At 40.7% G+C, this 13,833-nt stretch overlaps 1 protein-coding gene across 3 annotated transcripts in view; it reads right to left on the bottom strand.

The window, feature by feature from the left end:
- Window positions 1-13,833, bottom strand: part of LOC138853541 (solute carrier family 2, facilitated glucose transporter member 1-like) — a 366,551-nt gene that overhangs the window by 279,967 nt on the left and 72,751 nt on the right. Inside the window, exon 1 of one of the 3 annotated variants that reach the window (XM_070090833.1) lies at window positions 5,327-5,670. The exons of the other annotated variants lie outside the window; for them this stretch is intronic. Within the exon in view, the coding sequence (XP_069946934.1) occupies window positions 5,327-5,371 (45 nt within the window). The 5' untranslated portion in view covers window positions 5,372-5,670. Of the gene's footprint in view, window positions 1-5,326; window positions 5,671-13,833 lie in introns of those variants that run through there. 3 annotated transcript variants of the gene reach the window in all.

Here is a 13,833-nt window from a genome sequence, read left to right as displayed (position 1 = left end):
AGATTTAAAGCAAACAGACAGGATATTGCAGCACTAAATGAATTCCAAAGGTGAGGAACAGAGTACAGAGACTTATAAAAGGAGCAAAGGCAAAGCACTATTGCTCAAAAATCGAAGAGTATAAGCATAACCCCAGAAAGCTCTGGCAACAACTAAAACAGTTGGGGTATAGCCATAAGCCAGTAGATAGGTCTAACATAGTACTCACTATTGGTAATGAGGTATGCCACGAAACATCTAAGGTGGCAAATTGCTTTAATTCCTACTACACATCTGTTGCATCAACACTAGTAAGTAAACTACCAGCTGCATCAAATACCTTTAACACAGACTCTGATAAGTTTCAGACAGGGGTAGGTCACGGTAGCGAAAAGGATTATGGGATACAGGCAGAGACAGTTAAGAAAGAATATGTGGTATAACTACTTCGGGTTGTCACAAATCAACTAGTGCGTAAACAGAGGTACTGACAAGTTGTAGGTACAAGATACATTTCGCTCGTGGCGAAATGTATCTTGTACCTACAACTTGTCAGTAGCACTATTCCAGTTCTACCATAAATGGCGAGACAGTTTACTTGAATCCTTACATTGGGGATTAAGGTATCACTGACTAGTGGAGTATAGGTGAAATATCCTACTGACCCTCGTGGTTTTAAACCCATTAAACCATCCATATACACTGAGGTTTACTTTGTTCATTAAGGCCAACATATTCTTGATGTTAATGCTCGGTGAACTGCAGCCTTAATGACTCACGTGCAATCGATAAAAAGCCTAGCAATATTATTCACATTAAAAGCATAAAACCAAAGTAAAACAAACTGAAGTGCCAGTAACTTCTGCGCACTACTATGATGTTCGTGACTCGCCAGAATTACGATCATTCCCTGCTTGTCATCATCATCATCATCACAAAAGACATAACAGCGCCAAATTACTGCAATTGTCCGCGAAATACGCTTCTATGTGTCAGACACGCTGCATTTAACGTTATCGTTGCTTAACTCAGCCAGCGAGAATACAGGTTATTGTCACTAATAAAGGGTGTATATAGGATAATCAGTCACAGGCATCTTAGGTATTCATGTTTTATGCTTGAAAGACTTATTAATTTGTCAAAAAAAAGAAAAAAATAAGAGAGATAAGTAATCTGTATGCCTCGGCCTTCACTTGAGATCCTCTTCAGGTGATATTAGAGTTCACCTCTGCTGACGAGGATCTCAGTTGGAGGTTGAAATATACAATCATTCTCTGACTAAGAGGTATTTTATACATTGTGATGCATCAACAGAACAAGATATGCTTCGATGGTGTTAAAGTGATGGAGGGAGTAAGCCCTAAATGTCTAACAGTGAATCTCATATATAAACTCCACGCTCCTCCATGTTCAATACTTAATATATGTATTTCTTAAATACTTAAGACAATGTTCCTATAGGCGCAGATCAGCAGAATAACCAAGGTGACGTATGCGAAACTGGCAAACTACGAACGGCATTTTATAACCTCAAAATAAAATTAAATTAAATTATGGTCCGTGGCCTGGTAGGCAATGCTCTCGCTTCACACGCTGAGTTTCCATGGTTCGATCCCCGACAAGGGTGAAAACACTGGGCGTGTTTCCTTACATCTGTTGTCCCGTTCACCTAGCAAGCAAGTAGGTACCTGAGTGTTAGTCGACTGGTGTGGGTCGCATCCTGGAGGACAAGACTGAGGACTCCAATGGAAATAAGACAGTCCCCTCGATGACGCACTGCCTTTCTTGGGTTATCTTGGGTGGCTAACCCTCTGGGGTTAAAAACCCGAACAAACTCCTATCTTATAATGCACAACCGACAACAGCAGTGTGAAGCCCGCAACTGATCAACCATGTTCAGATACTAGAGAAAGTCCAGAGGTTCGTTTTGCGTTAACGGCTGCTGAGAACAATGATCTATGAGGAGATACTTAGACTTAAAGAACTGAAACATACAGCATTACAGGACAAGAGAACCATAGGAGACATAATCACGACGTACAGGGTACTCAAGAGCTATAGATAAGACGAACATAGTTTTTGAAAGGCGAGGCTATGGGACAAGGGTCAAAAATAAAACTTAAGGTTCCATAGAGAAGCATGAAATATGGTACTGATGGGCCTTAGAGGCTATGAACTAGGTCCCCCCCCCCCACACACACACAGTGGTGGAGCACCTACAAAGGAATGGGCTCATACATGACAACCAACAAGGCTTCAGGGATGGAAAATCCTGTGTCACAAACCTACTGGAGTTCTACGACAAGGTAAAAGAAGTAGACAGAAGAGAGTGGGATGGGTAGATCGCATTTTCTTGGACTGTAACAAGGCTTTCGACACAGTACTGCACAAGAGATTGGTACAAAAACCAGAGGAGCAAGTAGGAATAGCAGGAAAAGCACTGCAATAGATCAGGGAATACCTGACTGGAAGGAAACAACGAGTGATGTTATGTGACGAGGTGTCGGAGTGGGTGAATGTGTTGAGTGGGGTTTCACAAGGGTCAAGTCCTAAGGCCGGTGCTGTTTCTTGTATATGTGAATGACATGACAGAATGGATAGATGTATTCCTGTTTGTAGACGACGTGAAACTAATATGAAAAATACAAGCGGAAGAGGATCCGGAAAGACTACAAAGGGATCTGGACAGGCTGGTCCGACAAATGGCTCCTGGAGTTTAACTCCAATAAGTGCAAAGTTATGAACCTTGGGGAAGGACAAAGAAGACCGCAGATGGAGTACAGGATCGGGGGGGAGGGAGGTCAAAGGTTGCAAACCTTACTCAAGGAAAAGGATCTTGTGGTAAGTATCATACCAAGCACATCCCCTGAGGTGAACATTCAACCAATAACTGCTGCAGCATATGGGAGCCTGGCAAACCTAAGAATAGCGTTGCAACACCTGAGAAAGGAGTCATTCAAGACACAGCACACTGTGTACGTCAGGCCTATATTGGAACCCACACCGGGTCAAGCACGTCAAGAAATTGGAGAAAGTGTAACGGAGCTAAGGGGTATATCCTATGAGGATAAGTTAAGGGAACTCAACCTGACGACAATGGAGAACAGGAGGGATAGGGAAGACATGATAATGATGTATAAAATAAGCGGGTGATTGACAAGGTGAACAGAGCCAGAATGTTTCAGAGACGCGATACACGAACGCGAGGACACAAATAGAAGTTGAAAACTCAGATGACTCGTAAGGATATTGTGAAGTGCTACTTCAGCTTTAGAGTTGTCATAAAAGTGAAACAATCTGGAGAGTGAAGTAGTAGAGGGAGGATCCATACATAGATTTAATAAGAGGTAAAATAAAGGCTCTTGGAGCCGGGAGATTGGACCTAGTAGCAACTAGCAAGGAGGCCGGGCCGTGAGATGTGACTCGACTGCAACTATATTTAGGTGTCTAAATGCAAGTGAGCACACTCACATACCCTTAACAGAAGTCAACTTTTTTATTTCGTTGCCAAAGATATTTGAACGTAATTAGGGTATTTTGGGATTGCTGAATTCGAAAATGGCAGTAGGCTTCTCGAATTGGCTCTAGTTTGTGAGATATTTCATACCTACCCTCAACTAACAGGAACTTTGCCATAACACATGTATATGGATATAAAGTGACAATTTGTATATATAGTTAGTTTTAATAAAGATTAAAATTTATTTTTAAATTATTTAATATTTAACGAATAAATTGTATCAACAATGATAACGTGGCAACATTGTAACCTTTGTTTTGTTATTATTTTTCCAGATAAACATGAGTTCTTCACGAAGAGTCTGCTTAAACAATACCAATGAAGTTTGCTACATTTATTACCTGGAGTTTACCTGGAGAGAGTTGCGGGGGTCAACGCCCCCGCGGCCCGGTCTGTGACCAGGCCTCCTGGTGGATCAGAGCCTGATCAACCAGGCTGTTACTGCTGGCTGCACGCAAACCAACGTACGAGCCACAGCCCGGCTGGTCAGGTACCGACTTTAGGTGCTTGTCCAGTGCCAGCTTGAAGACTGCCAGGGGTCTATTGGTAATCCCCCTTATGTATGCTGGGAGGCAGTTGAACAGTCTCGGGCCCCTGACACTTATTGTATGGTCTCTTAACGTGCTAGTGACACCTCTGCTTTTCATTGGGGGGATGTTGCATCGTCTGCCAAGTCTCTTTCCAAAAACAAAGAAAACATCATAGATTTTGTAAAACAAGCTTATCTTGCTTATTTTGGAGTGATGCTTGGAGAACAAGACAAGTCTTGCGCTCCCTATATGGTTTGCAAAACTTGTGTAGAATGCTGACGACAGTGGAAAAATAGGCAAAGGAAAAATTTATGGTGTGAAGAGAGCCGAAAAACTACCACAACGATTGTTATTTCTGAATGGTGAATTTGAAAAGTTTCAATCGATACAAGAATGTCATGTGGGAATATTCTGCTTTGGAGTCAGCAAGGAGACCTGTGCTACACAGCGATGTTCCCATATCAGTGTTTACAACACTGCTTGACCTTCCGTTGTTAGATGTTGAAGAAACTCAAAGTTTTGGATGTAGCAGTAGAAGTGAATATAAAGTAAATATTTCAACACCCTAGCAGTTCTTCCAAGAACTTAATGATCTGATAAGTGACCTCAGCCTGTCACAGCAAGCATCTGAACTTTCAGCATCCTGACTAAAAGGAAAGAACTGTCTACAACAAAAAATTAAAATAACAGCTCATCGGACAAGAGAGGTTCAACTCCTTCCTTACTTCAGCCAAGATGAAGAACTTGAATATAGTTATATCATCACTGGACTTCTTCTTCGAATGGAACTTGAATATCGACCAGGAGATTGGCGGCTGTTTGTAGACAGCTCCATTAGAAGCCTGAAATGTGTCTTATTGCACAATGATAACCAATGTGCATCTCTTCCAATCGCTCACTCAACAAAACTTAAAGAATAAGAAAATATCAAAATGTTCTTGCAGAAGTTTTACTATCATGAGCACAAGATGTTTATCTGTGTTGATCTGAAGATGGTAAACTTCTTGCTTGCTTGCATAATCTAAAAAATAATTTCAATGCGATTTGTAAGTTAGCCCCACCTGATCAATTTATTTTTCATATCTTTTGTTTTTCAAAGGGACACCAAATTTCTAAAAAAAAAAAATAGAGCCCGTCAAGCAAAACCAATGACATATTCGGAATCAGCACCACAAACTTACCCTAAAATTGGTGTAATATCATTGACCAGAACATGAGTGTTGTCCAGTGTAATATAGTCACATGAGGAGTTCAACTTGTTACGTGTGTATATGTCGAAAGAGTCAAAGAACTGTACCTGAATAAACTCCTTAAGAGTGATGGAGTACTGGTCCTTAGGCATGATCTTCTTTTACCAAGGCAACGAATAAACAGTCTTTGGCAGGTAGCACTGAGGCTCAACCAGTTATCCACACGTCTAGGCTAAAGCAATTTTCAGCAGTTAAGGCTCTCCTGGCTGTCGGCGCACAAAATGTAAAGCATAAACATCTGGAGATACGTATAATCTCTGACAGATGAGCTCCAGAAAGTACCTACGGCCTAATCCCCTACAGTGGTTGTCTAAGGGCTTTAGTAAAGCTACAACACTCAGATGGAAAACTCAAGTCCAAGTATTCAGAGAAGCGTCGATCACAACCTTGTACCTCAAACTATCAGAGTGAACCTGAGAGCTCCGTTTATCCGCTATCAGTTGTTTTGGGAAGAGAGGTGGAGGAGGTGGGAGTGAGAGTGCTATACAAACAATAATAGCGATAACAAGGCATGCCCCAGCATACATTCACCATCCTTCCGAACAAATATATTGTGAGAATTTTTTCCAATCTGAAACCTGTATAGTGTATACAGAGACCTAAAAATATACATTATGAACGCAAATTAATTTCATTGAGTAACTGTATATTTTCCTGAATGATATAATAAAAATGTATATCACCATTGCAGTGTGGTTACATTAACATTAGTCCCAGGAGGGGAATAAAATAAAACGAACATACAGTGTTGTTATTAGTAAGTAAGTAAGTAAGTTTATTCTGGTATACACAAATACAGTTACGTAGAATTATCATACATAGCAGCATATGTTTAGAGAACCTAGGATAACCCAAAAAAGTCAGACAGAGTGACTTATTTCCATTGGGGTCCTTATAGCTAAAAACAAAGAAATCTTGAATGGGCTAATTAGGTATCCCCAGTGGAGAACCTCTAAGTGAGGTTGGAAAGTCCTAAGAAGAACTTAAACGCACAACCACATGGAAAAGAAACTGGAGAATAACTACCAACTCTTGAGAAAATCCAACAGGATATTTGCCTAACTTAAATGAACATGAAGTAGGAATAACTATCTGGGGAAGGCCAGTAAACATAAGACATATGTACTTGGATACTAAGTAGACAGGTTACTATATTCCACTAAGCAGGTTAATATGAAGCTAGTACAAAAACAATTGGCCCAACTGCACCAGTTTCGATCAGCCCCAGAGTAAATAAAATTACACCTTTATAGGATGTTAATCCAGTCCCTACTGGAATACCCTGTTACTCCACTTTCCTTCACTACAATAACAAATACTACAGCCCTGCAAAGAGAGGAAAAAGGCACTCAGGTTCATAGCAAATATCAATCGCGATGAGTCAGGATGGTTTACCTTCACATAAAACAAGATAGTGAACCTATGAATAGGAGACTCCACTTCCTCTTGAAGAAACAGTCAGAATGAAAAACATAAATCAACCAGACAGAGAACAGTCTTTGATTAGGGGAAAATACCGGTAACTATGAGAGCCAGGAACTACCTTACAGAACTCGTAGAATGACACTTCAGCAAAAACTCATAAGATTCACTCATAAACGAGAGCTCCCAACACCAAAAATCCTCAGAAATATAAAAAAGAAATTAAACTAGAGCTACGCATATGGAGACATATGCGTAGCTCTAAGGAACTAACAAAAATGAATAATCTAATGTGACCAAGCGGACGACCATTACACGACCCAAACAACACCATAAACATAACTCGCCTAGGATCGTACGTACAGTGGAAGCATTTAAAAATTAAACTATAAATAATAATGTTTGGTAACCCAAATTCCCAAGGGCAAATAGCTATACAATCAAATATAAGATAAGACATACGGAGGTACTCAAGACCCAATATCTGGTTACATCTGCCAGCCTGCAGAAGCGAACAGCATGTACATAAGCTCGGTGCTTACAACTAGCATCTCAGTTAAGCAACCTCTCCAACAAGAACTTTCTGCTCAATGAAGCAAAAGCGTAAATTCTAGATGCTACATAATAAAAAATCCCTTAAAAGGATACCTTTAAAATGGTGGCTGATTTTTTTTCTTTTCTTCCTCTTTTAGAATTTATTTCGCTCATAACTTGAGAACGCCTCATCCAATTGGCTTCAAATCGTCAACACTTGTGTACAGTAAAGAGGGACCAAATTCTTGAAACAACTGGCATGTTCACGTGCCCTATGACCAAAGTTGTTGAACCCATTCCCATTCTTCTGGAATGGACCAGATAACTTCCAAAATCCCTAGTGGCACACCTTCAAAAGTTAGAAAAAGATGCCCAAAAAATTCAACGACGGCGGAGACTGAAATTCAAATGTGTAGGTGTAGATTTGACCATTATATATATAAAAATATTGCGGAATTATTATTCCCGTTCAATCACGTTAAATAATTTTCAGTCTATCTCTTCTGAATAGCTTCAATATTTAATGGCTGATGGATCTTAAGACCAGGATAGTACCTGTTAAGTTTAGTTTGTGTGTAAGCAAATCTGTTGTAGTAAAATACTAAAATGGAATTATTGGATTCCATGCCATAACATGAGAATGACTCATCTGATCGGCTTCAAATTTTCACCACTGGAGTGGTTCTGAACACAAGACTCAAGCTATCATTAAGTGGCACAAGTCCCATTTGCCAGAAGTGAAACTCATTTTTTCTTCAATAACTAAAGAATGCCTCTGACTGGCTTCAAAATTCTATTGACAATGAAGAATTAGACACATGTGCAACATCTGGGTATCTTTATTGTAGACGTTTCGCCATCCAGTGGCTTTATCAATATAAATTCAAGGACATAATGGGAAGATAGTAGAACTATATATAAAAGATGAGGTAGTCAGTCTCTCAGCCTTGAAGTTGGAGAAGACCATCGTAGTTTTGAAGACCCTGCAACACAGTCATAAAGTTTAGCGTTTATAAGCGCTAAGCTTCACGCTTGTGCTTCAAATTCTTAAAGACTACAGTGCTCTTCACTAACTCCAAGGCTGAGGGACTGACCACCTCATCTTTTGTAAATAGTTCTACTGTCTTCCCATTATGTCCTTGAATTTGTATTGATAAAGCCACTGGATACCTGGAGGAGTATACCTAGAGGGTGTTCCGGGGGTCAACGCCCCCGTGGGCCGGTCCTTGACCAGGCCTCATGAAATGTCTACAATGTCTACAATAAAGATAGCCAGATGTTGCACATGTGTCTAATTCTTCATGTTGGTATTGTATACCATACATGTACAACTACTGACGATGCCTTGTAAAACTTTACTGAGATAGTTAGGACTTAGAATCACTTGTATCAGATCAATTACTGGAGAATGTTTTTTTCTGATCGGTTTAAAACTTTTACCATTGGTGGGTTTTATTAAAACACAGCTTGTCACTCACTTCGAACTGTGTAAATTAACAAAAATATTGTCATTTTTATCGCATTGAACTTTTTAAATAGTCAAAATCACGTGTAAAATTTTTCTTACAGGATTGTAGAGGATTTCAAATAGAATGAAAATGAGAAAAGTACACTAGGAAAAAACTAAAAATTGCGGTGTTATGGTGTTTAAGTTTAGCGAGGGGAACTTGCTTATTTTTCGGAACATTCTCATCAAATTTTTGGTTCATTACTCGAGAACTTCTTATTCGATCGGCTTCAATTTTTCAACACTTACGTAATGTATCTTGGGCAGGATTTGTGGGACTATTTGTATGTGTGGTGCCCTGAGTACACTCCATTCCCAAATTTTGTTTCCGTGTGATAGGTAAACATAGGCCCTTCTGACTAGCTTCAAAATCTCAACACTTGTGTATCCTACTTTGAAAGGGGTTGGTACAGATGATATTTTGCCTCTTTTACACTCGAAATGGTATAGAAACCGTCATGAGCCACCTATCTGCTGTTTTTACAACAATGTCATGATGTCTGTGGTTAGAAAACGGGTTGAGTTCTCATGGTGACCAACACCCACCAGAGATGTCACGCACAAAAAAGTCAGACATTAAAATATAAAACTATCTCATCACAGACTGCAAACACAAGTGGCTAGACCACTTAACTTTATATCACCTCTCTACCTATGTAGCCTTGTCCCTCATTCAATATATTCAACTGATCTATCCCTTATCTTCTTAACCTGTTGTTCAGCAAGCTAGTCGGTCGCCTGGTTGGTCAGTAGATAGGTAAGTAGGTAGAACGGGAGATCAGTGAGGAAAGTGCTAGAAAGTGAGGTCAGGCTGAGTAGGTTTAAAAGGTCAGTGGGTAGGTAGGTTGAAAGGAAGGTCAGTTGATAGGAAATCAGAAAGGGGAGGGGGGTCAGCTCCTAGGTGTTACCCCCTCCCTCCTTGTCTCATGCAAACACTACAGCTCCTTGACAACAAACATCTGCTGGGAAAGTTTGACAGATATTAACCTTCCAACTGTTACACGACCTTTGTTACTTCAGATTACGCTTATCACAGCCTCATATACCATCCACTCAACACGTGAACACTACCTAGGAGGTAGCGGTGATACAAACATGATGGTAGACAGCACTTTCCGGACAGCTGGAAACTAAATGTTGACGCAGTATACAAATAATGGGACAGACTGGCAGCACTACACTACAGACTAGTGTCACTGTCGTGTATATAATTCCAAACAGTGGTTTCTAATAATTTCCTTAATCTCAAAAAAATCCTAGGAAGCCTCAAGTTTGGTGGGATAGACCTTGATGGATACCACTGAATGAAGTCGTGGCTAGAGGAGCAATACCTTCTGCAAAGCTTGGCAGATCACCTGGAATAATTCAGAAGGCCCCAGGAATCTGTTTCCCACAGGGTGGGAATCACTTGTCTTTGGTAATGGAAAAGATAAAGAAGTATAGGTAAAGTGTTGTAAATGACAGCCAGCACGGGCTTAAAGAAGGTAAATACTGTTTCACAAACGTACTCGAGTTCTATGACCGAGTAACAGAGATCAAGTAGGGAAGACGGGGTGGACTGCATATTCCTTGACAGTATACCTGGAGAGGGTTTCGGGGATCAACGTCTCCACGGCCCGGTCTGTGACCAGGCCTCGACTTTAAGAAAAAATTTGATATTAAACCCACATACTGCAAGGGTAGACAGGATGAACAGAAAAGGTATCTCGTTGTCAGAAGGAATCTGCACTCTCTCGAAAGGCGTAGAATTAGGGTGGATATGATCCAGGTGTATAAATGGAAAACAGGAATAAATAAAGGGGATGTAAATAGCGTGCTGAAAATTTCCAGCCAAGGCAGGACTCGCAGCTATGGTTTCAAGTTGGAAAAATTCAGATTCAGGAAGGATATAGGAAAGCACTGGTTTGATAACAGAGTTGTGGATGAGTGGAACAAACTCCCGAGTACAGTTATTCAGGCTAAAACGTTGTGTAGCTTTAAAAATAGGTTGGATAAATACATGAGTGGATGTGGGTGGGTGTGAGTTAGACCTGATAGCTTGTGCTACCAGGTCGGTTGCCGTGTTCCTCCCTTAAGTCAATGTGACCTGACCTGACTAGGTTGGGTGCATTGGCTTAAGCCGGTAGGAGACTTGGACCTGCCTCGCATGGGCCAGTAGGCCTTCTGCAGTGTTCCTTCGTTCTTATGTTCTAATGTTCTTATGAGTGGGTGTGGGTGGGTGTGAGTTGGACCTGGCTAGCTTGTGCCGCTGGGTCTGGTGCCGTGCTCCTTCCTTGAGTAGGGGTGACCCGACTGGGTGGGTCATTGGGCTAATCCGGGGGGGGGGACATGGACCTGCTCCGCATGGGTCAGCAGGCCTTTTGCAGTGTTCCTTATTTCTTATTTTCTTATGTTCTCAAAAGTAGACAGCGACAGTCGAGAAGTAGGAATTTTTTTTTTACTATAGTTCGCAGTACGCCATTTGAATCTAGTTTGGGAGTGGACTGGACGAGTGTATCGAGTGGTGTCCCACTAGGATCCCTTCCCGGACTGGGACTGTTCCTGGTATATGTGACACGCCTGGCGAAACAGCCTTATGTATATCACTGTTTGCAGATGATGTAAAGCTAATAAGCATAGTTTATACTAGAGAATGGTTGAGAAGGATCAAGGAAACTATAAATACGACGTACAAGAACACGATAGGTAAAACACGATAGGAAAAACACACTGTTTAAAAAGTAGGGACAGTGGAAGGTAAAAATGTAAAGAATTTATAAGAACATACGTAATTACTCCTTCAGTGTAAGGGTGGTTAGAAGTGGAATGACCTGGATGAGGTTGTAGTAGAGGAAGATTCCTTACACAGTTTAAGAAAATCAATAGGGAGAATGAGGCCAGGAATTTAGTGAGAAAATTCTTGTGTAATTGAGAGGAGTCAAGAACCTGCGTTCCTGCCTCCAGCATAACACACACACACACACACACACACACACACACACACACACACACACACACACACACACACGAATGAATACACAAGGGTGAGAAGAACGTAGACAATTTGAGAACGGTTTACCTGAAGAAGGTTTCGGGGGGTCAACGCCCCCGTGACCCGGTCTGAGACCAGGCCTCGTGGTGGATCAGGGTCTGATCAACCAGGCTGTTACTGCTGGCCGCACGTAAACCGACGTACGAACCACAGCCCGGCTGATCAGGTATTGACTTTAGGTGCCAGTCCAAAGCCTTCTAGAAGACAGCCAGGGGTCTATTTGTAATACCCCTTATGTATGCTGGGAGGCAGTTGAACAGTCTTGAGCCCCTGACACTTATTGTGTTGTCTCTTAGTATACTCGTGGCGCCCCTGCTTCTCACCGAATGAATGTTGCATCTCTTGCCGATTCTTTTGCTTTTGTTGGGAGTGATTTTCGTGTGCAAGTTTGGTACTAATCCCTCTTTTTATTTTCGAAGTATATATTATTTAGCTTTCTCGCCTGCGTTCCAGGGAATACAGATCAAGGGACTTCAACCGTTCCCAGTAGCGACAAAGGCTAAATCAAAATCATAACTGCTACAAAGCCACAAAGGAAGGAAAATGATCATAAAGGCTAACTAACAGGGTTGAAAATGGAAAGGAGAGCTTCCTGAAAATGACTATATATGCAAGAGTAAATAATGAATGCAAGATTATATACAATAGACACCTATGTGTATCTGTGTACATTATGACTTAACTTTAATCCCTAAAATAAGAATTAAAGTATCCTTGACTGTTGGTGTACACAATACATGCTGTGTTAATGACACACTTGTAGATGATAGGTTTTAAACGCAATAAACCAACTATCTACCGAATGCATAACAGAACTACGTTGGAATGCTGCTTCGCTACCGCCTTAGTATGCATAACGGACTTTGCAATCAATTATCTCTTTCAAGCACACTCGAAAAATTTATCTAAACTAAAGAATAAATCAACTGAAAATTTCTATAAAAGCTACGTAATTAATTTCTGAACATGTTGGAAAATCCTTGGTATATCACAGTTTATGGAACAGAAGCCGGCAAGATTAACAGCTTCTCTCACAAACATAAAACACCTCCGCTCTATCGGGATTCATCGTACACTTATATGATGAAGTGTTGAGGGAGAGTAAGTTGAAGCAGCAAGAGTCGCGCCAGGCAGAAGAGATAACGAGGCTACACGTAGATGATAAACACAAGCGCAAACAACATAAGACTTGATTATAACAGAGTTTCACTCATGAAGAATTTCGTTATAACTTCATGAAACCCTCAATGGCCGAAAACTCGCTATAGTAAAGTTTAACGATCTTTTATGTATCTCTGTCATCAAGGAGTGACTTAATCATCAAATATGAAGATGATTTAACCAAGGCAAACACAGTTGCAATAGGTTAGTTTGTCGTTACTATCCAACCTTGCAGTTTGCTCCATGTATATATTATGTACTCTTTCGAATACAATAACTGCCTCAGAGTATACTGACACGAGAATGTTACGCCCTCAAAAAGGCTTCTCGACAGGTTAATATTCTTGGTAAATTCGTGATTCTTGTATGCTGTCAAACTGTTTTTGATACGCTTGAGAAATTACTCATTTTAAAGATGTGTAGGTGTTAAAGTGAGTCTGGGAGTGTTTAGGAGACAGGAGAGGTTGCTGAGGTGGTTTATTATTTTACATACGATGGGCTGGATGGAAGGTGTAGAAGACATATTATAAAGACCACTATATGGCAACCGCTGAATCCCTTATAGTTCATTGTACTCTGTCACATCGAATCATAAATTATTCCTATAGTGCATATAAACGCGGAAATATGCCCGCAAGCGCACCTCCACACACACACCCACACGCACTCACACACCTCGAGGCCAGGAGCCGACTAGACCCTAGCAACCACAACTAGGTGAGTACACACACACCTACAAATATGATGTATATTAAAAAAAAAAAAAAGGTAAATTTACCTTAATGGTCAAAATAGAAGTGTAGTTATGATAACTACGAATACTCTCACAAGAGAGAATAATAAAACAGACACGAGAATTGTTTTACGTAACATCAGTTAGGACAAGACATTAAATGAAC

The sequence above is a fragment of the Cherax quadricarinatus genome, chromosome 33, assembly GCF_038502225.1.
Source record: "Cherax quadricarinatus isolate ZL_2023a chromosome 33, ASM3850222v1, whole genome shotgun sequence".
NCBI classification, from domain to species: Eukaryota; Metazoa; Arthropoda; class Malacostraca; order Decapoda; family Parastacidae; genus Cherax; species Cherax quadricarinatus.
The sequence above is the reverse complement of the archived record's forward strand: the minus strand, read 5'-3'. Positions and strand labels throughout refer to the sequence as shown.